Genomic DNA, 27,548 nt, shown 5'->3' with positions numbered 1-27,548 from the left:
TGAGCACAACTTCATAAACCTCTCATTTTGAAAGAGCCTTTTTAGCCCTATCATCCTAGGAGCAGAAACCAAGCTCTCCTTTCATACATGTCAGAAATGCAATGTCATAACGAATAAGCAAGGCTGTGAGAATAAGAGTGACTCTAATACATAAAGAATCATTGAGGGAGAAACCCTCTTCCACTCCCCAGGGATACAGCACACTGCATAGGATACAGTACTTCAATTGTATTGTGAGAGCACCACGTGTTGTGTCCCCATTCACACAGCACTCCTCCGGCATGGATGTTTTCAAAGATGACAAAGGCAATTTATCTGCAACTCAATGGATTTTGCAACCGTTTTGTCCCTGCTGCCAAGGAGGTAAATGTGCGGCAAAAGCTACTGGAGCTCTGGCAGCAGGCACAGAACAGTACATGATATTCAACTGCGAAGATGACTCCTTTTATATCTTCCCACTGTGGACGCAACTGAATACTCAGGCTCTTCACTGGAGACAGACATTATCTCAAGGCTACTGAAGCCATAAGCTTATTGTAATACTTTACTGTCAGGAAGCAAAGAAACAGGCCAGTGTTGTGCACTAGGGGTGATGTAGTGAGCCAGCCCAGTTGGTCATCTCAGATAGGTATAATTAGGCTTTCAAACAAGACCGCTCCCATGGATTTTGTTGGGGACTGTATGGACTTACCTCCGGGCAGAACCCAGTCATATTAAGCTACTCCTTTGAGCTGTTGTCCATAACAGAGTACCCCTTAGGTGACAGTGACACCTTGTGGCTTCTTCTTTTGTCTCTAGTTGGCAGGCACAAGCGAGTTACAAGCTTTGACTAAATCTTCCAGTTTGCATCCCATCTGATATTAAACCCTTTGGTATTTTTTCCTCCAGTAATCCCATAGACTTGATTCAGTCTTGTCCTCTCCCAATTTTGCACCTCTCTGTTCTTTGTAAAGCTACATTAAACCTAAGGTGAATCATGCCCAAGAAGAATATTATGGTTCTAATGAGCTGATGTATAAGGACAGGATTTTCAAATGTTTAGTATTCACCTAACTCAGCTGCTATTGAAGGTAATGGGAAGAATTTTTGAAAACCCCACCCTGAATTTTTAATTTCCAAATTTTCACTTTATATATAGAGTGGGTATTTTCCAGTCTATAGAATTTACTGGTTAGAATTTCAGCTTGGTCACATCCCGCTGTGCATGATGTTACACCTCCCTAATATGAGTTTCATAATCTTAGAAAATATATTTTTTCTTTGCTGCTGTGGGTCACGGAGTCTTTGGATCGTATACATGAGGCAGTCTAGCTGACCTTCACAGAGGCAGAATACAGACAGTAATCTGCTAACAAAGGAAATATGTACAGCTTGATTCTATTTAACCAAAACTCTTTCATGGTTCAATAAACCTGCCTGATTAATAAATATTTTTTGGAAGAAAAGTTCTGATAAGACAGTCGCATAAGGGATATGAATTAGTTTATCTCATATGTGTCACTGACATTGTCAGACTTTAGGCTAGCTAATTCCTGTGCACCTTTATTTTACAAATGAGAATATCCATTTGCCTCTGATAGACAAAATACAATGCAATCATTTTCCTGTTTCAGAAATTTTCCAATGACAGTACAAATACCATAACATGCCATTTCAGCTTGTGAGGGGTCTAACCCAACCCTTAAGGCCAGAGAATATCAGCATGCCAACCACTCTAATTTGCCTTCATATGGCTTGCACACTTTTGACTTCCTTTTCCTGCCGAATTTTCCAATTTCTTGGAAGGCAGATGCTTGTCAAATGTCTGGTGAGTGCAAAATCTTATGAGACTGCCAAGTCACAACAGCATTTCAGATTTTAGTAATTGCCAGACTACCCTAGTGAGTTGTAACAGGATCTTTGATAAACTCCGAGAATTAATGGAACACAAAGTGGAAATACTGAAATAGTTCTATTTCAATCTTTAAATCGATTTAAATCTTAGTTCCCGTTGACCTCCAGGATTTGGTCATTTTAAGTAAATTCTTTGAGCAAGTACATCACATATTGATTGTACCATTTAAGGTAACTCACCTTCCACAACTTTTTCAGCAAACATCTAACATTTTTATTTAGGCTGAAATCCCATGATCACTGAAATAAACTAAATATACTGTAGAAAATCCTTGGAAAAACAAAGCCAGCCAGCCAGCCAACAAGACTACAGTCCTTCATTTCCTAATATTGGAGGTTACAGGACCTAGTACATATAAGCCAACTAGCTTCTAAAATATTTACCCAAGTTTTGTTACTGCTCTTTGGCAGATGAGGCGGCAAAATTCGTTCTCTTACGTTACTTTTCCCAAGTAAGAATTAGGAGTCAGGATCAAGACGACAACAAGGATTCAGAAGTTACTGGCTCTCAAGTCCAGTGCTCAGTTTTTTAGTTAATAAACAAAATAAATTAGAATAAACTTCCATTTTTTCCTCCACACACCAAACTGATTGATGCATCCTTACACAGAATCAGAATTACTCCATTTGCTTGATGGAACATCTCTCTTTTTTAGTTCTTGCTTTTCAAAAGCTGGTAGCTCCTGCCAGCAGACTGTGGGCAATAATTGACCATAATAAGCCTATTACTACATTGAGAAAAAAATGCCCCATTTTTAAATTTCCTTTGCAGTTGCCAACAATCTGTCCAGGCTAGGAAGCTGCAGGAAATACATATGTCCTTCTTTAAATACCACCTGTTTCAAGAGCTGTTCCTTCTCACAGAAAATGCAAGCACTTCTCCACTGTACTTCTTTTGCATTGTCTTAAGTCTATCTTAACTACTATTGCAACAAATCTTGCACAGACAAGTCTCTCTGAACTCAGTGGAGGACTGATACAGAAAACAAGTCTTACTTCATGGACGAAATCAGAGGTTTTCAAACTTGCTAAAATCATGGAACCCTTTCATATCACTTCTGCTGCACAGCACCTATCTGTCCTGTGAGCTGACATGAAGCCAGATGACCTGGCTTGGCAATGGTGGCACACAGCCCCGTGGCTTACTCCCCCAATCTCTTTGTGGAAGCCCTGATGATCCATCATGGAAGCCTAGTGTTTTGCAGAACACAATTTCAAAACCACTGGGCCTCATTCTGCTAGGTGTTGCATCCATGTAAATCCAGAGTGACCTTATTTGCACCAACACAAATTAAAAGAGAAAGCTAAACTATTGCCCCGTGTTTTTTATGGAATGTATTTGCAAATACAAATGATTCAAGTGGAAATGAATGCTTGACAACATAAAATGGTATTTGAAATTTAGACACAGAGGGTATTGGAGGTCTGATACTAGCCATCACCATTTCTCCTAAGATTGCTGTAATGACTTTGCTGCTGGAAAGAATCACTCCTGGGTGGCTCTGGCCAAGAGCTAGAGTCCCGGGGGCTGCTTGCCCTTGATGAAGACAAGCAGTACTTGAGGTAGTGCAGTACCATTATAAAAATTTACAGAGGCTGTTACTTTTTGAAGACCATGGATTTGACTGAATGGGGACAAAGGGTTGGTTTGAAGCCTCTCTCTTTCTAGATTATTATTCGTCCTTAAAAAAAGCTGGCATTCTCTAAATTTTTTTTCCAAACGATTCTTTCACATGTGATAGGCTCTGTGATGGCACAAAGGCACTGGTAGTTCTAACAGTGAATGCAGTGAAGCAGAACCTGGACATTGATTAAAAATCAACAATGTATAGGCTGCTTTTCTTATTCTGTAAGGAAAAAGTCATGGAAAAGCTTACTGAGCCGTGTACCAAGCTGTTTGTAGGGACTGTTGGTGACAGAGGGGTAAATCTTAGCTTAAACCAGCATGTGGCATCATACAGATGCATCTCTCTGTATACTCTATTCATATCCTGGACCATTAACACACTGGAATCATAATCACTACACTGGTTTATGGCCTACAATGGCCCCCAACTTTCAACGTGGAATAGGAAGAGTGCTTCCATGAGTTACAGAATCATAGGAAAGTGGAGCTGGAAGGGCTCTCAGGAGGTCATCTACTCTAACCCCCTCCTCCAGGTGGAATCATCCCTAAACCATACTATTCAAGTGTTTGTCTAACATTTTCTTAAACCTGCATGAATAACCCTCTCACACCCTGAGGCACGTGTAAAAACACCCATATTGTCTAAGAGTTGCTCTTGCCCAGCCACCAGTTGTGTTCCATACTTGATACTTTAAAAAGTTTATGAATTAGGCTTTCAGCAATACAGGAACAAACACTTACATTTTCAAAAATATGAAAGTAGTTGTTCCATGTCTGCCAAGGCAGCCCAAGAGTAATATTTGTTCTTGGCTTCATATTGCAGTTGGCAAAAGGATAAGGTCCCCTCCTCTCCCGTTGAGGGCTTCTTTTGTCGCGGCGCTAGGAATGTGAATTTCTGCACATTCTCTCAGAGCGTGGCCCCTCCTGCTTGCAGATAACTTATGGTCTATGTCAGGGCATCTATTATAGTTGCAACATATTCCCCACGGTTCCCTAGCAAGCCTGAATCCATGGCTTTGATCAAGGCATACCCACACCGTCCTTCCCTTCCACACTACAAGGAAGACTAGCTAAATCAGTGAGTATTAACTTGCACTGGATTGAACACAATGTCAATGACAGCATCCATTTTTCTACCTACCCTTTCTTGCCTCTTTTAGATCCAGAGCCTATACATGGGAGAGCAGCTATGACAGGCCATTTGCTAAATCTGAGGAAAACATTTAGCCCATTATTAACACTTTAACGATAAAAGCAGCACGTAAACCTAACAAATGCTAACTCTGTAACTTTAGAATATTAATGCCATCATCAATACCCCTTAACTAACCTACATAATTCATTGTGACATCAACAGGGTTGCAGAAAACATTATGCAAAAATGCACTGTGACAGAGCCAGCAATAGTACAGCTTGAAAGCAACATTAGTAAGAACTTTTAATAGTTAGTATTCGCAAAGTGCATCACGAAAGTAAAATGTTTGTACATTCTTGAAGATTTTTGAGCCAAGGTTTGGGGATTTTTGGTCATAATGCAGATATTTTGCTCAATACTTAATTTTTAAGTTTTTGCAAGTCTTTGCACTTATGTAGGTATTGAATAAAAAGATCTATACCTTTGAAATTACATTTCAGAGATTTTTTTGTATAACTTGTTTGGTACTTTTAGCTATTTTTAACTATAGTCTGATACTTAAATTTAGCCTGCCTCCCACAGGTTCAATAACACAAAGATCATACTTAGCATCTGTAGCACTTTTAACCAAGCAGTACATTAATTCTAGTACTGATAAATGTTCTGATGCAACATGGTACAGAAACTGCACTTCCAAGGCAAACGTAACTTTTGGCTAAACTCTGGTGATGTCCCTGGAGTAGTTTCTCATTGTACCAAGGCTAGATTTGGCCAGTGGAAAAAGGTCTTTGTAAAGTTTCTGCTTCTTGTTCACCGGAAGTATGTTCTAGGTTTTCTAGTTCAAAATGAGGAAAAGAAATCCAGAACAGTTATATTGGAGCGGTGTTTAGGAAATCATTCTCTGTGGATGTGCTATTTAGGATGCAAAATCTTACTAAGACCTTAGAGTGCAACAACATACCAACGAGCTGCAGAAAACCTCTTTGCTGCAGATAGTGCTAGGCAGCTTAATAAACCTGAGTGGCAGGGCAGAGTGTCAGCCAGTGTAATGGTTTGGTCTCCAGGGTTTTCTTCTATGCCCCACCGTTTCAGTTTAGGGGGCACAGAATAAGACCATGGGGATTAAACCCCTGTCACATGTACAAGCGCCCCTGCAGCCTGGTGTGGGAAGTGCGTTCCAAGATAACTTTCCTTCTCAACACTTCGTTCAAATGCTCAGGTCAGCTATTTTGTCCAAGTACTGAGCTCAAGATATGGGCATGGAAAAGCCCTGTAAAAAATACAATGTCACTGTATGGAAGTTCTCTCCCTGTGAATAGCTGAAGCTGTGCCTCAAAAGATTTGGTTTAAACTGAAAACGATAGAACTGTGAGCAGTTCACTCTTAAACTCAATCAATACCTTTTCCAGAGATGACACCTGAACATACTCTCATAGAATTCAATAGCAATATTCCCGCTGATTCAAGACACTCGGTTATTATGCAAAGATTGTATGTTTTGCTATAGATTAGGCTACGCTTCCAAAAAAAGCTCTGCTCAGCATCATTCTCTTGCTCTTTTCCCTGGGTTAGCAGTCAGAATTAGTTTTATATTTTGCACAAAGTGGGATGCAATAATTATACATCAGTGTCTGGAGACAGCAGGTGTGTTCTGTGTCCTCCTGTGAATGGGCATGGCTGATATTCTCTCTGCTGATATTTAGGTTCATGCATGCATCTTCTTATTTTTTTAAGTCTGGCAGTTTAGTCTCAATAAGTAGTTTAAGATGAAAAAAGGATTAGATTCCATTAGATGTTTACTTATGAATTGGAGCTTTTCACATATTTTAGAATGATAACGAGAGTGCTGTTTTGTTAGGAAAAAAAAGTCATTCTTGCTTACTGACACAAGATACTGCAGAGCTAGAATTAGCAAAACCTGGCAAATACTTAGAAGAAAAAAAATCATCTGCAAATATTTATGCGGATATTTTAATTATTTCACATCAGCCATTACTCACAGCTGCTCTGCGTTCACTAGTCTCAAACATTTATGCGAGCGAGTTTTATTGGCATCAACATTTATGGAAAATGAATTTCAGTGTCACATGCAGGAGTATTCATCTAAACAACATTTTAGATTCACACGTGGGAGTTTTCACGCAAGGCAGCTAGCAACAGTTATTTAACAAAATAAACCCCACCATGCTTGAGGTTTGCTATTGCCTTTAATGAGATCTAATCTGTTTGCCACTCTTTTCTAGGAGCGGGAAGAGATTGCAGTTTTATATTAACATTTCACACAGCTCTGTTAATCATCAAGTATAGATAGTTTTGTTGTATTGTACTGACCAAATCAGCTGTGGGATGGAAGAAATCCAGTAATGAACAATTAGTGAAGTTTTGCATTACAATTCACTAGAAGAAGAAACACATATGTTGACATATACACAATTTTATTTTAAGGACCAACACAGCATTCACAATGACAGCAATAGAACCATTATTTTAATACTGAAAGCTTTCCTCCACAAGCCTGGCTTGTAATTTTAAGCCACAGTTAAATCTGAAAGTATTTTAGACAGTGTCTTTAAACACGGCAAACCTTAACTATATCAATTGCAAACTCAGTGTGCTTATTTCCTCTTTTTTTTTAAAATCAGGTGATGGTGGTGAAGAGAGTTACAGTTCTTCAAAGTCATGACCGCTTGAATTCATTGCTTCTGGGTGCATTACTCTTCCCATGAACAAGACTGTTCCTAAACCAAGAGGGACAAGGCAAAAATCAGAATCATGTAGAAGAACAACACTTTGAGAACATTCCCCATGGTTTGTAGTTACCTGGTGATGAACAAATGCAATATTAAAATGAGAATTTATGCAATGCAATGTTTAGAAGATGTGTGCACGTAAGAGTGAGAAATAATTTAGTAACCATGAAAGGCGATGGATTGAGAGCCCTAGAGAATGAAGGCATCTTTATATTCAGAACAGGTACAGTACAGACAGAAGCAACAAAAGTACATACTGTCAATACATTTCAATTTACTCCAGGGTTTGCTGCAAAGCCCACTGAAATCAATAGAAAGATTCATAGATTTTAATGGGCTTTGGAAAAGATCCCTGGAAGAATCATCACTGGATATCAAGCAGATAGCTTAGTCTCCTCCACTTCCATTCCAACCCTTGATTTCTGGGGAAGACTCTCACACAATGGCAGCTAGCATTAACTACAACATAGGCATCTGCCCACAGACAGCTCCTGGGATTTCTGCTCCTTTGGAATTTAACTGGTAAAATCTCAAAAGAATGAAAAATCAGGCCCAGAAGCAACTACAGTCACAGAGTGATAAAACACTTCAAGTCTTTTACTGGCTTGCTCCACCTGAATGGATGACATGAAACTTGGAACAATTGTGAACAGAGGATGAGAGGGAAATTCAGAACGATCTCGACAGACTGGAAAGTTGGGCTACAGATAAAAGCATGAAGTTCAATATGGACAAATGCAAGGTGCTACATCTCAGAAGCAATAATCAAAAACACAAATACAAACGGGGGACACTTGACTTGATGACAGCTCTATGGAAAAAGGAATTGTGAATCCTGGTAGACCACAGACTCAATATGAGTCTGCAGTGTGATTCAGCTGCACAAAAGGCCACTGTGGTTTTGGATACATCAATAGAAGCATAAGATGCAAGACATGGGAGGCAACAGTGCTTTTACTTGGCACTAGTTAGGCCTCATCTGGAGGAGTGTGTGCAGTTCTGGGCTCTACAATTTAAAAAAGGACATGGAGAAGTTAGAGAGAGCCCAGAGGCAGGCAAGAAAGATGATTAAGTGCCAGGAAGTCAAGTCATATGAAGAGAGGCTGAAGGAACTAGGCACGTTCAGTTCATGGAAAAGGCACTTAAGAGAGGACAGGATAGCAATCTTCAAATACTTAAAGGGCTGCCATAAAGAAAAGGGAAAGAACCTTTTTTCTCTTGCTGCAAGAGAGACGATGTGGACCGACTTGAAGCTGTAACAAAGTAAATTGAGGCTGGATATCTGGAAAAACGTCTTCAGTGTGAGAATAGTGAGGCAGTGGAATAGACTGCCTAAGGAAGTTGTGGACTCTTCATCACTGGAGGTGTTAAAGAAGAGGTTGGACAGCCACTGGTCAGGGATTATTTAGGTGTAGCTACATCTATTTTTTTACCATAGGCTTTTCCAATGCTTCTGGGCATTGCTGGTTGCTCCCGCCCCCTGATCCTTTTTAGGGTGTTTTTAAGCCTCTGCAGAGGCACTGGGTGCTGGCTACAGCCAAGGCTGGGGACTTCAATTGGGTGTGCCAATTCTCTTGCTAGGAGCAAAGGTAGAGGTTCCTGGCAAGGAGGTCTTGCCCCTCCACTCAAGGTCAGACCAATCATCATATCTGAGGTCAGGAAGGACTGTTACCCCACAGTCAGATTGGTATGGATTATGGGGGGTTCTGTCTTCCTCTGTAGTGGGAGGTGTGGCCCTTTGCCTGGCACCACTTGTGCATATAGTAACAACATTTTATAGAAGCAGGACATTGGCTACCGTGGTTTCCTTCCTTTACCTGCAGCAGGTTAGGGTGTTAGGTCTATGCTGTCAGGTAGTCTTATGTACAGATTAGATTATGGTTGCATGGGATGATTGGATTAAGGATTATCCTGCCTCAGGCAGGGGAGGGGGTCAGACTAGATCAGATGACCCCCTGAGGTCCCTTCCAGCCCTACTTCTCTATGTCCTAAAGACAAAGTATCTATATACCAGCACCAGTCTCCTGAGCTAGTCAGTCCCCATGGAGAACAAACAATTCTAGTCTAACCAGGCCAGTTTATTAATCGCTCACTAGTACTCTGGAGAGATTCTGAACCAAGGTTTTGTATTTTGCCACACTTGTTGCTGGGTTTCTTTGGTGTACCTTGCCCATCTGTTGCAAGGTTTGTGACACAGGCTGTCAACATTTGCATGGTTATAGTCCAGTGGGGTCAAGCTTGGTTGGGCTCTAGAGACTACAGCAATGTAAATGTTTAACAATAACTATGGGTATTTTTTGCATGATGGGCCAGACTCACTTCAGATGCACTAAAGTGGCTGGATTTTGCTGCAGATGAGATAAAAATGCCAAACACACAGATTTCTGTTTGCTAAATGGCTGTGTAGTAACGTATCATTTATTATCCAGTCATATCCACATCGTTAGCAAAAACAAATGATACATATAAAACCAAGACATTACTTAATCATTGCCCATTTTGCTAATGAGTGCTGTCCCTATCCTTGCCTGTCACCAAACATCAATGGTGCCACAGAATCATTCATATCCCTAGTATCTGTGCATTAAGGAAGCCAGTTGGTATGAAGGCAAATCCTGTTGAACAAATGTTGCTGGCTTCAACGAAATACAGTCATTATTGAAGTCAAAGTCCAAAACACGGACTGCTTCAAGGCAGCAGCCTCACATCTCTGTATGAAGGCAAATGTACAGCTATCCTTCAAGATCACAACAGCAATTTTGTCCCCACTTTTAGTAATTTTTTCTTCAAAACTGCTTATCAAACACAAGCAAAAATAATTTCTGGCCTGTTCTGGGTCTTTTTTTACTTTGGAGGAGTGCTAAAGAATGCACAAAAAAATGACATTTTTTTAAAGCTAACCTCTGAGTAGTAAGTATTTCAGAGAACAAAAAATATACCAGAAGGCCAGTTTATTGATCCAAAATAGGCAGTTTCTGCTGCCTGCATTCAGTGGGGATTCACTCAGAAGAATAAAAAAGTAGCTACGCACTCACCTGTTCTCCTGTTCCTGACCAGAAAGAAAAACGGATGATCAACTATGACCTGCGGGTACAGCACTGCCATTCTACTAATGGCAATCATTCCTGAGGGGAAAAAATAAAGAGGCAGCATGTTGGCCATTACCACATCTTTTCCATATTGTTCTCTTCTATAATAGGTTAGCTTCTTTGCAAGTGATACTTGTATAGCTCATGGATAGACACTAAAGCCTTCACTACTGCACTGAATGTCACCAAGAAATAGTGCGAACAATCTAATCTAAAATGAAACAGACTTACGAAGTAATTACATGTCTATTTATGTTCCAAGAATGATTAACAATGGCCAGTGACACAATTTATTTCCAGTGCTGAGGGAACAGCTTATAATTTACAAAAAGGCAGAATCTGAAAGAGAGTTATGAAAGCCATTCCCTTTTGAAAAGAAATGCATTATAGCAAACAGTCTAACAACCTTTATTGGGCCAGGTAATGCTCAAGCTTGCTTTTGTTACTTATAGGTAACCCCTTATTTTGGTGAAATGATGTTCAATTTATGTGGCCCTGCAGGCTGGATGAGTGGTGTGGGGCCAATCTGCAGGCTGGATCCAGCATTGGGTTGGGTCCATGGAAATGATCTGGCATGCTTGGACTTGGTCACGTGCTGCCCTGACCCTGTGTGCCCGAGTCTGGCAATGAAGCAATTCTGTATAACAGCCCAACTGTGCACCAGTGTGATTGAGCATGCAAGGACATGACATCCAGCTTGAGAAGCTTTTCACAGGTCTAGAAATTTGGCAGCAGAGGAACAGCAATTAACACTGCCCCTGCTACCCTTCCACCAAATGTCCAGACCCATGTGGGAGAGCCATGGGCTGGCTGACAGGCTCCACAGGCTGGATCTGGGCCACAGGTTGAGCACCACCAGCTTAATGGACATGCCTATCTTGCAGCTTTTAAATTAACTTGCTTCTTTAAATACAGTAAATAGCAAAGAAACTAAGGATAAAACTTACTATGAAAAATTTGGTTCTTTATTATTATGATTACTATTTTGTATTTGGAAATGTAAGGATTTCTCTAGAGTTTTATTATTTCTAAGTGTTTCATTACCTTTCACTGCATTGGCAATAAAAACTTATGCGTGCCAGGAATACATATGAATGTTAAATTCCAAATGCAGAACTGCTATGGGATTTGTACAAAGGGAACATCATTTTTACCTTTCTCAAAAGAACAGCACAAGTACATTTGGTGGGGGTGGGTGGGGAGGAGGGATCACCTAATAACAAACTGGCATATAACAGAACTCACTTGCCTGTGTTTGGCCATTTAGTCCTTGAAGCATTACTGCTTGCAAACTAACCTTTTCAAGTTATCACGCCCCATTTTGCATTTCTGCTTTTGCACTTGAAGTGCAACAACATTGCTGAGCTAGTTCTAATCATTTTGGAGAAAATGCAGAGAACTCCTCAATTGGCAGATCACTCATGAGGAAAGCCCTCCTCCCCTCTGAAAATAATCACCATAGATTGCCAAGATTCAAGTTTCTAAAAGAAAATCTATCTTTAAAACTACAGCTTGTGCCCTCCCCCAGCTCTCATTAGGAAGAATATGGGGAAGAGGAATATATTCCATGGAGCACTTTACATGCTCTTTATGACATATCACAAGAAGAAAATGCTAGCATTTTCAACTTCTAGCATCCTCTCTAGGAAAGAGGGATGCTTGTTGTGCTGTGTCCTCATGTTGAGTCATGCTCAGCTTTTCTGGCTCTTCACCAAGACATTTAAAAAATATTAATTAGTATAGGATAGCCAGACCTATAATGTAAATCTATTGTTTTTTCAGTTGGGTACCTGAGGCAGCAGCAGCTTCGGAGCCTTCTTCATTAACTTCTATGAATGACTTGTGAATTGCTTTAGCAAGGTAAAGCTCTTTGTTATCTGAGGGGGAAAAAGATATTTGATGTGGGTCAGTAGTGAGAAGTGAAGCATTTTTTTTAAAGCTATTAGAAGAATACAAACACACAGGTTACTGGGATAGGTTCTCTTCGTGAACAGTCCCTCGAACTAAACTTTTATCTTGTTTGTATTTGTATTCCTTTCCTTCTCTTTCACCAGCACTGAAGAACTTCAAATCAAGATCAGAGCTCCAGCAGGGTAGGTGCTGTACAAACAGACTGAAGAGACAGTGCCCATCTCAAACAGCTTAAAAAAAGACAAAGCAGACCAAGACTTGGAGGAAAGCAATATGTTGTTATAACAGAACATTTGGCTTCAAAGCAGACAGAAGCGTCACATCTTCTGTAAATCCATTTTCAGAATCGGGTCCTAATTTCTCATGCCCATTTTCCTCTCTTTCCTGCAGTTAAGGGAAAGATGTTTAAGGTCAAGGCATAATAACAACTCTAGAAGTTACCAGAGCCCAGTGATGCCAGTGGGAATTCTGTCATTCATTCCAGTATGATTGCAAATGGGTCCTTCTTGCGCTCTCTCTCTTCCAACAGCTCAATATGGGTCTGATCCTGAAACCACTGGGAGTTTTGCTATTGATTTCCAAGGCTGTAGGATCAGATCCAATGCGTACGCACACACAAACACACACACACACACACACACACTGCCCCCCCCAATCCTGAGAGAATGTATCATGTTGCAGAAGGCTCTAAAGAAATTACTAACTAGAAAAGTTAATCAATTTCCATCACACATTGGCAACTAAATGTATACAAAAGTTATATCTACATAGTCCAAATTAGAGCTGTCCAATTGGCAGCCCATAATTAATGTATGGTCCCCAAGCTCTCACCCCACAGCCACTGCCCCCATTACTCCAGGTTCCCCCACTCTCCTCCACTGCTCCTTCCTGCCTTTGTCCCCTAAGACAGTGCAGCAGCACAGGGTGCTGAGGGTGAGTCCAGGGCCTGATGGGATGGAGGAGGAAGATTGGGGCTGCGTGCATGTGGGCATCACACTCATGTAGGCTTGTGTTGCAGTAGAAGGGAATTGCATGTTGCTGGGAGGGGGTGTCCATTACAGTGGTGGGGAGTGCTTGCATGGGTGCAGCATTGGGTGAGGGGGAGCATCTGCAGTGTGGCTGGTGAATTCCACCTCCCTGGTATGCTCAGAAGTTGGACAGCCCTGATCTACATGAAAATACATTGTACAAGATCAGGTTAGATATAAGAATATGTAATAGAGATGCAAAAGAAGAACAATACTCATAACAGAGAAGTACACTGCGATGCAAAAATATAATAAAAGATGACAACCAATTTAAATACACTTTTCCATTTCTGAAGCCTTCTCATGAAAATCCTTAGTACACACTACACTACCTGATCTCAGGTCACTAACTGAACATATTGAATAATAAATATATAAAGAAAAGCTTGTGGGGACATTTTTCCGATTTGTCCACCATATATTTCAGCCCTTTCTCATAACTCCATCTAACAGTTATAATATTAAATGATAGCATCAAAGGCAAAAAGATAGCTCTGGCTATCATATAAACCCAACAGTACTCAATAACTCAAGATAAGCTGTATTGGCTCAGAACTGAGCTAACTCTCAAAAGTTCAGCTGCTTCACATCTCTCCCATAAGAGCTGCAGCTGATTTCCTATGGGACTGTATGTGGTAAAATGTACAGTAGACTGTTCAACTACTGCACAGCTACTGGGATTCAATTCTAAGCTTTCAGAAATGCTGTTATCTTGAAACGAAGGAGGAAAATAGTCTCCACTGTGTTATTTTTAGTACATCTGTCATATAACATCTGCTTATCTTGTGGACTAAGCACAAAATTACTTTGTTTTTCCTAAGTTCATTAATAGAGAGATCATCTGAAAGTATGTAATGTGTTCAAGCTTACATTTTGAACTCTACCAGTTATTTATCCCATTGCTTATTTATGCAGCTAATACTAAGGTCAAATGTAAAATATAGCTTTCCGGTAAAACTACCATATATGTGAAGTTATTGAGACACAAGTTCAGCCCTCTCAGAATCCCATTTTACTGCTTGGGATAATTCTCACTGTTTATACATACAAACATTGGTAAATTGTAACAGAGATTTCCTTTATTAAAATAAAAAAGCTAACAGTATTCTGTTGAATTTATTTCTTAATATATACACACATACTATATCTATACCTAGATACACACACACACACACACACACACACACACACACACACACACACACACATATTTATATAGATTTGACTTTATATATAAACACACACAAATGATACAAAAATACAAATTCATATATACTGCAGACAGAAATGACCGTAGGTGGTGCGGGGTCCCAGGGCAAATCAGCCTATGCAAGGCCCCTTTAACACTGCGTGGGGTGGGGCTGTGGCTGCCCTGCCTGGCTTCGCAGGGCCCCCCAAAGCACAGGGCCCGGGGCAGTTGCCCCAATCCCCCTCCCCCCCACCCAAAGGGTGGCCCTGACTACAGAGAAGGACCTGGGGGTTGCAGTGGACCATAAATGAAATATAAGCCAACAAATATGCCCTTGTAAAAAAATCCCCAAGAGCATATTGGGTTGTATTAACAAGACTGTCTCTTGCAAATCAAGAGAAGTGATTCTTCCACTCTATTCAGCACTGGTAAAGATCGCTTGGGCTAGGGACAGACATTACACATAAGCAAGTTTAAGTGATCATGAACTGGTTTAACCCTGTAACAGAACATAAGTTCAGTGCACATAAACCAGTTAAAAATGGCTGAAACTGGTTTAAGATAAACCTGGTAGAACGTAGTATCAGACTTAACTGATTTGGGCTAAACCAGTTTATGCAATGTCTGTCCCAGGGCTGGGCTGCCTGCTTCAGAGAACAGGCCTGCCCTGCACCCTAGCCAGAGCTCCGGAAGAGACTGCAGGCACAGCAGGGTCTGTCTGGCTTCCCTCTGCCCCTGCACCTTGCTGCTTGTTGCTCAAGCAAGGAATCCCTCCTCCCATTTCCCACAGCATGAACCCCAGCCCCATAGACCCTAGGCATGTGGTATGCTAGCTAATGCTGAGGGTGTGTGTGTGTGTGTGTGTGTGTGTGTGTGTGTGTGTGTGTGTGTGTGTGTGTGTGTGTGTGTGTCCAATTTCATTGGAAGAGGCAGACAAAACAGTGTCCTCTTAGGGCTTTTTGTAGCTAATCAACAGGTCAGCTGGTAATGTCCCTCTGTTCCTTCCTTGGAAAAAGCTGTTTAAGAAGAGCCTGAACCAAGGAGAGAGGCTTTTGTTTTTTTGATGGGCTACTAAACACTGTGTTATCAGTTGCTTGCTGACTCCCTTGCCTGTCAGGTTTGCAGACAATATAAAGCAGCAAGGAGAGGAAGATTGAAAAGCTGTGTATCATTTCACTGGTCAATTATACGTTTAAGGTGACCAAAGTATTTACTAAGTAAAAACAGGAGCTAGACCCCAAAGAAAGAAAAGTACCATCTGAGCGTGCTCATTGTTCTTTTAAAACCCCTGAAATACTTATACTTAACAGTAGACAAGCTAAGAGATGATCATTCAGCCTAATCTGATATTTTAATTAAACTTCTTCATTTAAGGGATAGATCCCTGTGGTTTTTTAATTAATTAATTTTTTTACAAAATGCCTGATCCTGCAAGACTAAGCAGCTCCTAGCTACCCTGATATCTGTGGTGTTTCAGCATTCTGAAGGACTGGGTCCTTTGTCTATAACCCTGATTAATGCTCTGCTCCTAGAGTCTGATCTTGCAAACACTTATTCATGATCATACTTATTGCTGAGTGTTGCCCAGTAATGGGCCTGGTGCAGGAACAGGATCTTAAAACCATGACGTAGTAAACTGAATCTATGGAAATCAGGAATCAACATGCAGGCAGTCCTCAACTTACAACGTTTCGAGTTACAACGTTTCGCATTTACAATGTTTATAAATTGATACCCTGTCAACTTTACAATGCCAGTTTTGACTTACAATGCTTGATACGATGCAATGCCATGCCAACGAACAAGTTCACTGCATCGCTCATCTCCCTGGAAAACATCTGTCCAAACTTCCTTGGACACTTTCTTTAAGAAAGCAGACAAGACTCCAATAAAGCCTTCAGCCAAGACTCCTGAGAAGACTCCAGCCAAGAGCCCTTCATAAAGTCCAGCAAAGTCACCACAAAGAAATCCTTCCAAATCAATATGATTGCTATTTACAATATAAATACATTAATGTAGCTATATTACTCATCCATAATTGATTGAGTACAAATTTCTGGGGTATTTTTGGTGAAAATAGGGTATTGGGCCTTGGTTCAGGAACTAATCCCCCATTTATAACATTGTTTCTTATGAAAAAATTGGTCCTGAGTGACAACATTTTGATTTATGATGCAGTTTTCAGGAACCAATTGTGTTGTAAGTCCGAGGGCTGCCTGTACTGCATTGCATCAGAGATCAGTGCTAATAGTGGCTAGCATCATCAAGAGCTTCTGAGCAAGATGATATGTCACAACTGACAAAATACCCATACGGGAATAGAGCTGTGAGAAACACCATTGTTTCATTTTGATGTCCATTTTGCCATTTCGAAGGAACTGTGTTTCATTTCGTTGCTTCGTTTCGAAGTACTGTCCCGTTTTGTTTCATTGAAACTGTTTCGCTGTTTCAACATGTTTTGCCCATAGGCTATAATGGGGAATCATAAAAATGCCTAAAACTGTGTCATTTCTTGCCTCATTTGGATGAAAATAGCAGGGATGGTAGCCCCTTCTAAGGGCATGAATCTTGTCAAGTGTCAAGGAGATAGATGGCAGAGGTTTCTGGGAAACTGCACCTCAAAATCTTCAAAACACAACTCCTGACACTTGCCAGCAGGGGCGGCCTCCTCTTATCTGGTGCACAGGTCCGGGGGCCTGTACCCCCAGGAGGGCTGTGCTGGACTCCTCCTGGGGGTGCGCACCCCCGGATCTGCACGTTGGCTAAGAGGAGGCTGCTGCTGCCGCCTGGGACAGGTGGCAGCAGCAATCTTCTCCGGTACTGGGTGCAGTGCATGCCCAGTGTGGACTGACGCTGAAGCCAAGTAAGACTGTCTTTGAAACTCGAACTGTTTCTAAAGTTTAGAAACAGTTTGAGTGCCCTCATTTTTCTTTGAAGTTGTTTCAAAGCCTTTTGTTTAGTTTTGATTTTGCTGTTTTGAGCTCAAAATGTATCGAAACAGCTTTGAAACAAAATACCTGGTGAAATTTCGCATAGCCCTACAACAGAAGTGCTCCCTTACCCACTCAGTTAGCATCTGCCTTATACCATGAAGCACGAAGTTTTAAGCAGCCTTATAAAAATAGTTTTAGGTCTTACCTAGTATAACTACAGATAGCTTTCATTGTTCATATAAATGTCTAAAACATTTCTGATTCTATCAAGCTCTTGACCTCAAATGATATTCACTGGCTATGAAGTCAGTATTACAGAAAGATATTTCCTTTTTTCATTCTGTTTCCTTTCAGCTTCATTGGGTGTCTCTTTGTCCTTGTATTGTGAGAAAGAGTAAATACTTCGTCCTACTTTATCTTCTCTAGTCCATGCATTTTCTAATATAATCTTATTCATCCAAATGAAAAAAATCTCAAGTCTTTTCAATCTTGCTTTATGTGCAAGGGTAATCAGTATCTTCACTGTGATAATCAGTGTGTGTCACCTGGCACCTCTCTATTTCTGCTATGCTACAATTTTTTTTGGACATCGCGAGACTTTAATTGACAACAGTATTTAAAATTTGAGTGTGTAAATTATGCAATAGTATTATTATAGACATCAGTATGTTATATCTCACTGCATAATAAGTGGGCGTTTTAAAATTTGACGGTCTCACTGTGATGCTCAGGCCATTGTTCCAAGTGGCTATGGTTAATTTAGATTTTTCACTTTGAGATTTACAGAGGAGCCTAAGAGTTTTAAGGGCTACAATCCCATGAAAATTCAAACTTGCTTAGGCACATAGAAAAGTTGCAGCTGTGTGTGAAATAACGCACTAGAATAATATGAAGTATTCTTTCCAACATGCACGATGGTGAAAGAGGCAAATTTCACCTGCCATTATACTCAGGTCTGCACACGTCCTTAATTTATCACAAGGTTGTTTCTAAATTCCTCAGTCTTCTCTGATTTTGTGCAACTACAAGCAAGTAGCATAGACTTCCCAGGCTCAGGCAAGCCCAAAGGAATGACATCTTTCTCAGCCACAACAACTTTAGGGACTTCTAATAAGGTTTTAAACCTCCCATTAACTCCACACTTGACATACAAGGCCCAAAAGATTACTTCACTTAATGAAGTGTAGGTCAGCTCTGGAGATAAAAGCACCTGCCATTGTAGCAATCCAATGCACTACAGATTACTTCAGGACAAAAAAATGAGGAATGTCATATTTATTTGAAAGTATAAAGGAAATGTTTGTAAGACAGAACTTCTAAAGGATCGAGTCCAATGGCAAAAATGCCAAGCCTCATATGTATAGTTTACAAGAACAAACCCTTTATAAAAAACAGTATCCATGTTACCTCTTGTCTAATATGAATAGTTCTAGGGACAGACATTCAAAAATCCTGAGCCTGAATTGATTCAATCTTTGCAGGTTAATCTAACCTGCCTAGGCTGAACTGGCTTGTAACCACACAGACATCTCCTGTGGACTGAGAAAATGCCAGTACATGCTTGCAACGGCTCAGGCTAGAAGCCGGGGGGGTGCTAAAGCAGCCCTCCCTTCCCATCTATAGTGCTGAGCGGGGGGGGGGGGGTGAGGTGGGGGGGGGGGGGGGGGGGGGGAGTGGCCAGGCCCCAGCAGGATGCTTTGATTAGGCAGAGATTCCCGCCCCTTCTTGATAACAGAGCATTTAGCACCCCACCAGAAAACAAAGTTTTGCTCATTAGTTCAAGCTCTTCTTAAAAGCTTTTTTCAAAGGAAGGAATGGAATCAGCAGGTTCATAGAAACTGCTTTTCTTTCCTGTGCAGAGAGGAAAGCCAAAGTAGAATATATCCTAAGCACACCACCAGTAGACAGGGACACTTCCTTCATTCTTCTACATCATTTCTAGTGATAAAGACTTTTCATTCAATAAGCCCATTATACCCAAGCCTTATATTTGTATTCATATACTCTTCTTGACTTTGGCTAAGTACAAACATTTGAGGAGGTTAAATAAGGTTCAAAATGGCCACCCGATTTAAAATTAGCTTGTCCTGATGACGACTTTACACTTATAGACCCAGTCTCAGTGATGGGCAATCAGTTTAAACCTGTAACTGTACAAAAGCTCCATGCACACAAACTTGTCTAAAAATTGCAGAACTCAGTTTAAGATGAACCTGGATCTATGTAGTATGAAATTGATTTGATTTAGGTCAAAACTGTGCATGGAACTTCTGCATACTTTTCTTGTGCAGCCCCAGGGCTGGGAAAACCCAGCCATTGGCCCCAGCCCCTAGCTGCTTTTTTCAACCCACTTCGCCCCAACTAACCAGCCTTCTCAAATCCCATGCCACAAGGCCTTCTGGGTGCAGCCACTTTTATCAGCATTCGCAGCTGCTGGAGCCGAGCAAGTAAGTCCCCCAACCCCACCGCTAGCCCCCCTATCCCGACTTACCTGATATCGGGCAGCCATTTTGAATCAATTCAAAATTGAATTGATTAAATTCACTCCCCCTAAATCCCCCAAATGACCGTACTTAGACTTCATGCTCTAGGCATCCAAAAAAGTACAACTGACTAGTTAGGTCATTCTCATTTTTTAAATGAATGAAAGGGAAAAAATAAAACAACCTAAATGTTGCACTGGCTGACACATGATCACAAGCAGAACTCCACCGATGTCCACTTCTGTGGCTGCTTACAGAATTAGAACCATTTGCTGGAAATTCAGAAGGGCTTTCCATTGTAACGTGCCAATGCAGAAGCAAAGGAGAAAAGGGGAAACTACTTTTTTTTTTTTTTTTAAACTTTAAAGGTGCTCTCGGTTTTATGTCTTCCTAGCTTTTAAGAGTATATAAACAGAAGTATTTCATATAATTAAAAAAGCTCTCAATATTTGTGTCTATGCGGTCCTAAAGTGCCAAGTTTTGCACAGTAAATGCACTAACTTCTGTGTGAACTGTTAGACCTCCAATCCCAATGGCACAAGCATACTGCGCATATAGTTTAGAATGTAACACTTACAATTTTTGTACAAATGTTTATTTTTAGTCTTGTTTTGTGGCATGAAGATTAAACATAAAAAGTAACCTTTTATAGGAAAGGAAAGTAACCAGAATACTGTTGTTTAGTCTGCCAAGACAAAATTTCCAAGTAATTTAAAGATAGAAAAAAAGAAATATTTTTGAAGCTCTAATTGAATAAACTCTGAAGGACCTTTTCAACACCTTCTGGGATGTGTTCTTAATTCAGTAAATCAACTTAGTGTGCTACAACGCAACACGTTTATCTTCCCTGTACTTAATACTCTACATTACTCTATAAACAACTTAATCTTTAAATGGCCAAGACGTTAATGCACTCAGACAAAATACGTATGTGGTTTTAAGCCCTTTCTTGGTTCTGTAAGGCAGAACTGTACAAAATATAAATCTTTAAACAAGCTATTAATGTCATGGGCTGAATGCAAACAAATTAAGCCTATTTGCTGGCCTCTTGCTCATAGAGTTACTGTATTCAGGTCCTGGTGCTATACCATGTCAGACAAAGGATCTGGTGTGCCTTGCAGCTGCCACGCATTAAATGCCATTTTAAAATTACCTTAGATACCTTCCTCATTTTGTTTCTACACACTAACTACTGTGGACTCAATGCTTTCATTAAATGTGGTCAAGAAATGGAAGATGTTCTTCTTGGAAACTTCAGAGAATTGAAGTAATTTTCAGTTGACAAGTTTCCAAAAAACTGGAAGAACTTTGCATTTATTCTTTCGCTTTTCTTCCTCCCCAACCTTTTCCATTTTACGATTAGATATATGAAAAGAGGATGGAAGGAAAAATGCGGAACTACCCCAACACAGATCAACAAAGGTAAATTTTAACATCTAGTTTGCTCAAAAGGTGGAAGAGTTGAAAGAAAATTAAACTTTTTGTTGAAATATTCGGTTTTCTTTTTGCCCCCAAATTTTCAATCAGGCAGGACAATAGGGAAAGGATGCACCCAAATTACTCAAGAATTTTTCTGGCTGACTAAGCAACCCATAAAAGAGACTCTCCTTTCTTATAAGTGCATGTAGCTACTTCCCTTCTAGTACAGGGCTTTGAGGATGAAAGAGAGGGCAGAAGAGACTGCAAAGTCCCCTTTGGAAACCAAGGTCTTCAGACCTGATGCATTGTAAATGCAGGGGCCCAACATGTATTATTCACTAGGGTTTTTTTCCCCCCCCCCCCGAGGAAACCTGGTAGCTCTGGTGTTAAGTACTGAGACACTTAAGTTTTCACCTATGGGTTAACAGTGAAAACCCAGCACGGAACAACTGACATTTAGTAATTTATCATTTGATAGTAGTTTATTGCTATAGCCCAGTTCCTAGTATGCACATCACACCGAAGTTTGATGTGTACTGTATATCAGTTTGTTAAACAAGTGCAGTGCACTGGGACAAGGGGGAGCTGTATAAATGTAAATTATACCGACACTATGGTCAGCCCTAATTGGCACTTTCTTTTCATTACAGAGCAAGGATTCAATGAGCCTGGGGACTGAACAAGTCTCTCTGCCTTAAGGTCAAGACTAGCTGTACACTAAGGAAAAGCTTGTGCTACTATTGTCTGTTTCTGTTGTGCAAAAAAGAGGGGAATATTCTGAGAGAGAGAGGATATTCCTCACTCTTCGTGACTGTCAATTCAACACGTTTCCAGGGCATTACAGTCATTAAAAATCCAACTGGTTTTGGCTGGGTCCATTTGAAATCCATTTCTAAATGGTGCTTATGAAAACAAAGTGCTGACAACAGGTCTGAACAGACATGCATCAAATATGCTCATTTACCTTATTCATAAAACTTTTCCTTTCCACTGATTCTAAATAAAGGTATCTGGGGAAATGACTAATTGCACAATGCCTTAATGCTGTGGACGAATGGCCCCTAGGGATAAAAGATGACAATCCATTTGTGATTTGAATCCAGACTGCTAGAGGTAAACCCCTCCAAAAACAAATCCACTGAGTCACAGAGACTCAGTATTGTTCTTTACTGGGCCTCAAAATTTCTCTTAGTGCTAGAGAGTTCCACACCCTGAATAACACCATGTTTTTTCCATACAAGTTCAATAGCTGCATCTCTGGGCATACAAGGTTAAGAAGAATGGTTCATAAGACAAAAGGTGGCCTCTACTCAACCAGATTTGTTTTTATAATTTTTTCTGTTTTTAGATCGGCTCTGAAAATATTCACCATACTGTTACAAATACAAAGAGTTAAACATTGTGAGAAATCTGCAATTCCCTTTTGGGTCAAAAAAACCCAGTGGTATTTTACTGGCAAGAGACAACTTTGCAACCCCCTCACCAGATACTTCTGAGACTTCATTCTGTAATGTGAAAGTCAAAAAAAAGGGGGCCTCTTACCAGACATTGCAGTGAAATCAGCACTTCTGCCAAACGCTTCTGTAACGCCAAGACCTTTCAAAACATCTTTCAGATCAATTTCCTGTTCTATTGTGAACCTAGGGAGAACAACATAGTTGCAAAAGGGTGTAAATAGTATTTTTAGTAGCATGTTTAAAAGATTGGTTAGTGAGGGTTAAATAACAAGGTAGCAGATATAACAGCATGGTGACATGCTCCACAGAAATGTCTACAAATGCATATTAGATAACAGAAGTTCAGAGAGAGAATATTTTACTACTATTTTTATTTCAGAAACACCCAATATTTACTGCCACTACACAGAATTCCTGCCCTGAAAATGCTAGTAGAATATTTTGATCAAGAAGATGGGATGACAATATTTTACCTGAAAAAATAAGGTAGTTATTATCGGTACATATAAAAAGGTGTCACTGAATATAAAGTAGGGACTGAAATGGAGTGATTTGAAGGAGCACAAAAAACGAGTTGCTGGTAAAGAGAAACAGGAGGAGAAGGAGGAGAAGCATGATCAATTTTTATTTTAAGACAATATATAAGTTAAGAACAAAGAGTACCAGCAATATAAAAGTTAGTTCTGGTAGGGTCTCTAAAGAAGTTGGTGGCAAAACTGGAGTTTTATATATTTGGGCCTGAATGCTAAACTGGGAAGTAGACGCCTGCTCACATAAATGACACTTTGGGTTAAAAATTATGGGTATTATTCCAGTTTTCATCCAGACTTTTTTAATATACTGTAGCTGAATTGCTGACAGAATAAAAGGATATATAAATACCTGTGGAGTGAACATTCTAGTGTGTAAGTGATAGGCTACTGACTCATTGTAGTCAGAACCAATGGAATGGCTCATGCTATTACAGTAAACATAATTTGCTTCATTTCCAGAAGAAAAGACAGTCCTGAGCAGCTGGACTACCAAAGTGAGACAGTTTATTAAAGAAATAATAAGGAAGAGTAACCTTAGCTAGATTGCAAGTGTTACAAAGGTCTACTGACAGATGAGAAGGCATAATTTGAAATGTTTTCAGATAAAGACTCCCTGTAAAATGACCAGAACATTAATTATGAAGGATTTCAATTACATTAACAATAACTGGGATTATAATAGCTGTAGGATACAAAGAGAGAGCACGCAGTCCAGCAGGTTTCATTCTACAGTTTCATCAACAAGCCATATGGTCAGAGACTGCAGCACATCTAGACTGCAGTTCTTGGTGAAAGTCTTGATCTGCTCTTGACCCAATTAAAAAAATATTGTGTCACTGTTCCACTTCTTGTCATAAAAAGATTCTTTAATGATGAGACTTCTTTCATATTACATCACTTATAATGCAACATTTGCCAGGCTTGGAGTGGCAGCAACCATATTATTGTTGCTGTGAGCAACGAGAAGTGTTGCACAGCATCCTGATCTAACATAAAGCAGCTGATGAAGTGTGGAGATGCTATCACTGCATGTCAGTGTATGTGCAAACACCAGCAGCTTAAAAAATAATCAAGAGAGCGAAGAATGAGAAGATAAAGGTCAATTGGATTTTCCCCATTGTCAAGAAGATCTAACAGGAGGAGGAAATGGAAAACATGATCCACATTCATGTAAGAAAAACGCAGGAGGTGAAAAAAAATAGCAAACAGTGAAAAAAGAAGCCGAAGTAGAGCTGCAGAACAGATATTAGAGATCTTCACTAGGGAAGAATTTGTCTAAATGAAAATAAGACTTGTGAGCATAGTACAGAACAGCTACAAATTACTGGTGACAACAAAGGCATTAAAGTCAGGACCAGACAACCTACAGGCTATTCAAGTTTCCTGAGATGAAAAGAGGGGCAGCAGTCACTCTCAAGAGTATATTTGTTTTGTCAGGATACCAGAGCACTGGAAAGCAACTAATACAATGTCATTATGGGGAAGCTCTCCTGAAGTGCTCTGGGAAATTTCACACCAGCCAAGGCAGAGCGTGTGTCCAAAGGTTGCACACCCTTAGTAAATGAAATAAAGTAAATGTAAGAGGAAGAGCCATGTTCTGGGTGTTTGTATAGGAAGGAATAAATGCCCAATCTGGGACAAGCCCTCATACTAATGTAGTTCTTTGCTAAGGATCAAATCCTCAAATCTGAATTTATTCAGATCTGTCAGTCAGTTGGCCAAATACTGTTTCCAGTGAGTCCAACATAAATCAACAGGACCTTTAAGAGCGAGTTAAATAGTGATTTGATCCTTGATGAGAATCTTAACTGAGCTTTAAACAGTACAGAGGGACTTGTAACGGCATATTACATTGAGGTGTAATCTCCAAAGAGGAGTAAACCTCCTCTGCTCGGGCCTGCAGGCGGGCTGTTAGGAAGGCCAAGGCGGATATAGAGCTCGGATTAGCGTCCAGGATTAAGGATAACAAAAAGTCCTTTTTCAAATATATTGGGAGGATGAAGAAGGCGCCGGGTAATGTGGGGCCCCTGCAGGATATGCTGGGCAATCTGGTGGTTGCGTCAGAGGATAAAGCGGACCTCTTTAACCAATTCTTCACCTCCGTTTTCTTGTGCAGGGACCGGGACTTCCCTGCTGTGATAGAAGCCGGATGCGAGGGGATCGCCTTCAGACCTCAGGTTGGGGAGGACCGGGTTAGAGAGCTTCTGGAGGGGCTGGACGCGTTCAAGTCAGCGGGTCCGGATGCTCTCCACCCCAGGGTGCTGAGGGAGCTAGCTGGGGTTATTGCAGGGCCCCTGGCACGGCTCTACGAGCGATCGTGGTGCTTGGGCCAGGTGCCAGACGATTGGAAGGTAGCTAATGTGGTCCCCATCTTCAAGAAAGGGAAAAGGGAGGACCCGGGCAACTATAGGCCCGTCAGTCTTACCTCAATCCTGGGGAAACTCTTTGAGAAGATCATCAAGGAGCACATTTGTGATGGGCCGGCATCAGAAATGATGCTCAGGGGCAATCAGCATGGATTTATTAGGGGGAGATCATGTCAGACCAACCTGATTGCCTTTTATGATCAGGTCACAAAGGCCATGGACGCAGGTGTCGCGGTGGATGTAGTCTTTCTGGACTTCAGCAAGGCCTTTGACACCGTCTCTCACCCCATCCTAATTAATAAACTAGGCGACTGTGGCATAGATGCCTACACAGTCAGATGGATTGCAGATTGGCTGAAGGGTCGCACTCAGAGGGTGGTGGTGGATGGATCATACTCGACTTGGGGGGAGGTGGGTAGTGGAGTCCCCCAGGGCTCGGTCCTGGGGCCTGCGCTGTTCAATTTCTTCATCAGCGATCTTGATGTTGGGGTGGAAAGCAACCTGTTTAAATTCGCTGATGACACCAAAATTTGGGGGGAGGTGAGCACGCTAGCAGGGAGAGAGAGATTGCAGAAGGATCTGGATAGGTTACAGGGGTGGGCAAACAGGAACAGGATGTGTTTCAATACGGACAAGTGCAGGGTGCTGCACTTGGGTAGTAGGAACCAGCAGCACACTTATACGATGGGGAACTCCCTACTTGAGAGCACGGAGGCGGAAAGGGATCTTGGTGTCATTATTGACTCCAAGATGAACATGGGCCGACAATGCGAGGTCATGGTTGGCAGGGCTAACCGGACCTTGTCGTGCATCCACAGGTGCATCTCGAGTAGAGCCAGGGAGGTGATCCTCCCCCTCTATGCGACGCTGGTCAGGCCGCAGCTGGAGTATTGTGTCCAGTTCTGTGCGCCCCATTTCAGGAGGGATGTGGACAACATGGAGAGGGTCCAGAGGAGGGCCACCCGCATGATCCGGGGACAACAGGGCAGACCCTACAGTGAGAGACTGCGGGACCTGAACCTATTCAGCCTCCACAAGAGAAGGCTGAGGGGGGACCTGGTGACCGTCTATAAACTCACTAGGGGGAACCAGAAGGGTTTGGGGGAGACGCTGTTTCCCCTAGCCCCCGCTGGCATAACAAGGAGTAATGGGCACAAGTTGATGGAGAGGAGGTACAGATTGGACATCCGAAAAAACTACTTCACAGTCAGGGCGGCTAGGAGCTGGAACCAATTTCCAAGGGAGGTGGTGCTGGCCCCTACCCTGGGGATCTTTAAGAAGAGGCTGGATACCTACCTGGCTGGACTCATTTGAGTCCCGTTTTTTGTTTAGGGTTCTTTTGTTGTTCTCCCGCCCTGGCGGGGGGTCGGGCTAGAAGATCTATTAGGTCCCTTCCGACCCTAAAACTATGAAACTATGAGGTGAACATGCAGGGGATTGCTGCTGACCATATTACAACTGAGCTAAATTTAAATGCACAGCCAAAGCCTGTTCCCTCACCCAGATGCAGAGAGAATAATATTATTTGATATTATGTAATGTATTTAAATATTCATTGGGTAGGGCAAGGGTTAATTTTTAAAAGGAATAACACTATACTAAAAGTTGCCTACTAAAATCTTATGCCACTAGTGTCAAATCACTCAATGACTACCACATGCAGTAGGGCAGGGTTTGGCAAAAGATGGCCTGCAGACTGGATTGGAGGGGCTTTGTCTGGCCTGCGATGGGTCAC

At 41.2% G+C, this 27,548-nt stretch overlaps 1 protein-coding gene across 2 annotated transcripts in view; it reads right to left on the bottom strand.

Moving 5' to 3' along the window:
- Window positions 1–7,073: 7,073 nt before the first annotated feature.
- SERPINI1 (serpin family I member 1) overlaps window positions 7,074–27,548 on the bottom strand; it is a 91,644-nt gene continuing 71,169 nt past the window's right edge. For both annotated transcript variants that reach the window (XM_006018727.3, XM_025198044.1), the window contains 4 exons: window positions 23,000–23,097; window positions 12,285–12,371; window positions 10,441–10,530; window positions 7,074–7,393 (listed from right to left, as the gene is read on the bottom strand). In XM_006018727.3, coding sequence (XP_006018789.1) covers window positions 7,317–7,393; window positions 10,441–10,530; window positions 12,285–12,371; window positions 23,000–23,097 — 352 coding nt within the window. In that variant the 3' untranslated portion in view covers window positions 7,074–7,316. The remainder of the gene's footprint in view (window positions 7,394–10,440; window positions 10,531–12,284; window positions 12,372–22,999; window positions 23,098–27,548) is intronic.

This window comes from Alligator sinensis, unplaced genomic scaffold (assembly GCF_000455745.1).
Source record: "Alligator sinensis unplaced genomic scaffold, ASM45574v1 scaffold787_1, whole genome shotgun sequence".
In the NCBI taxonomy this organism is placed as follows: domain Eukaryota; kingdom Metazoa; phylum Chordata; order Crocodylia; family Alligatoridae; genus Alligator; species Alligator sinensis.
Note: the sequence above shows the minus strand (reverse complement) of the source record. Positions and strands in the feature narration are given on the sequence as shown.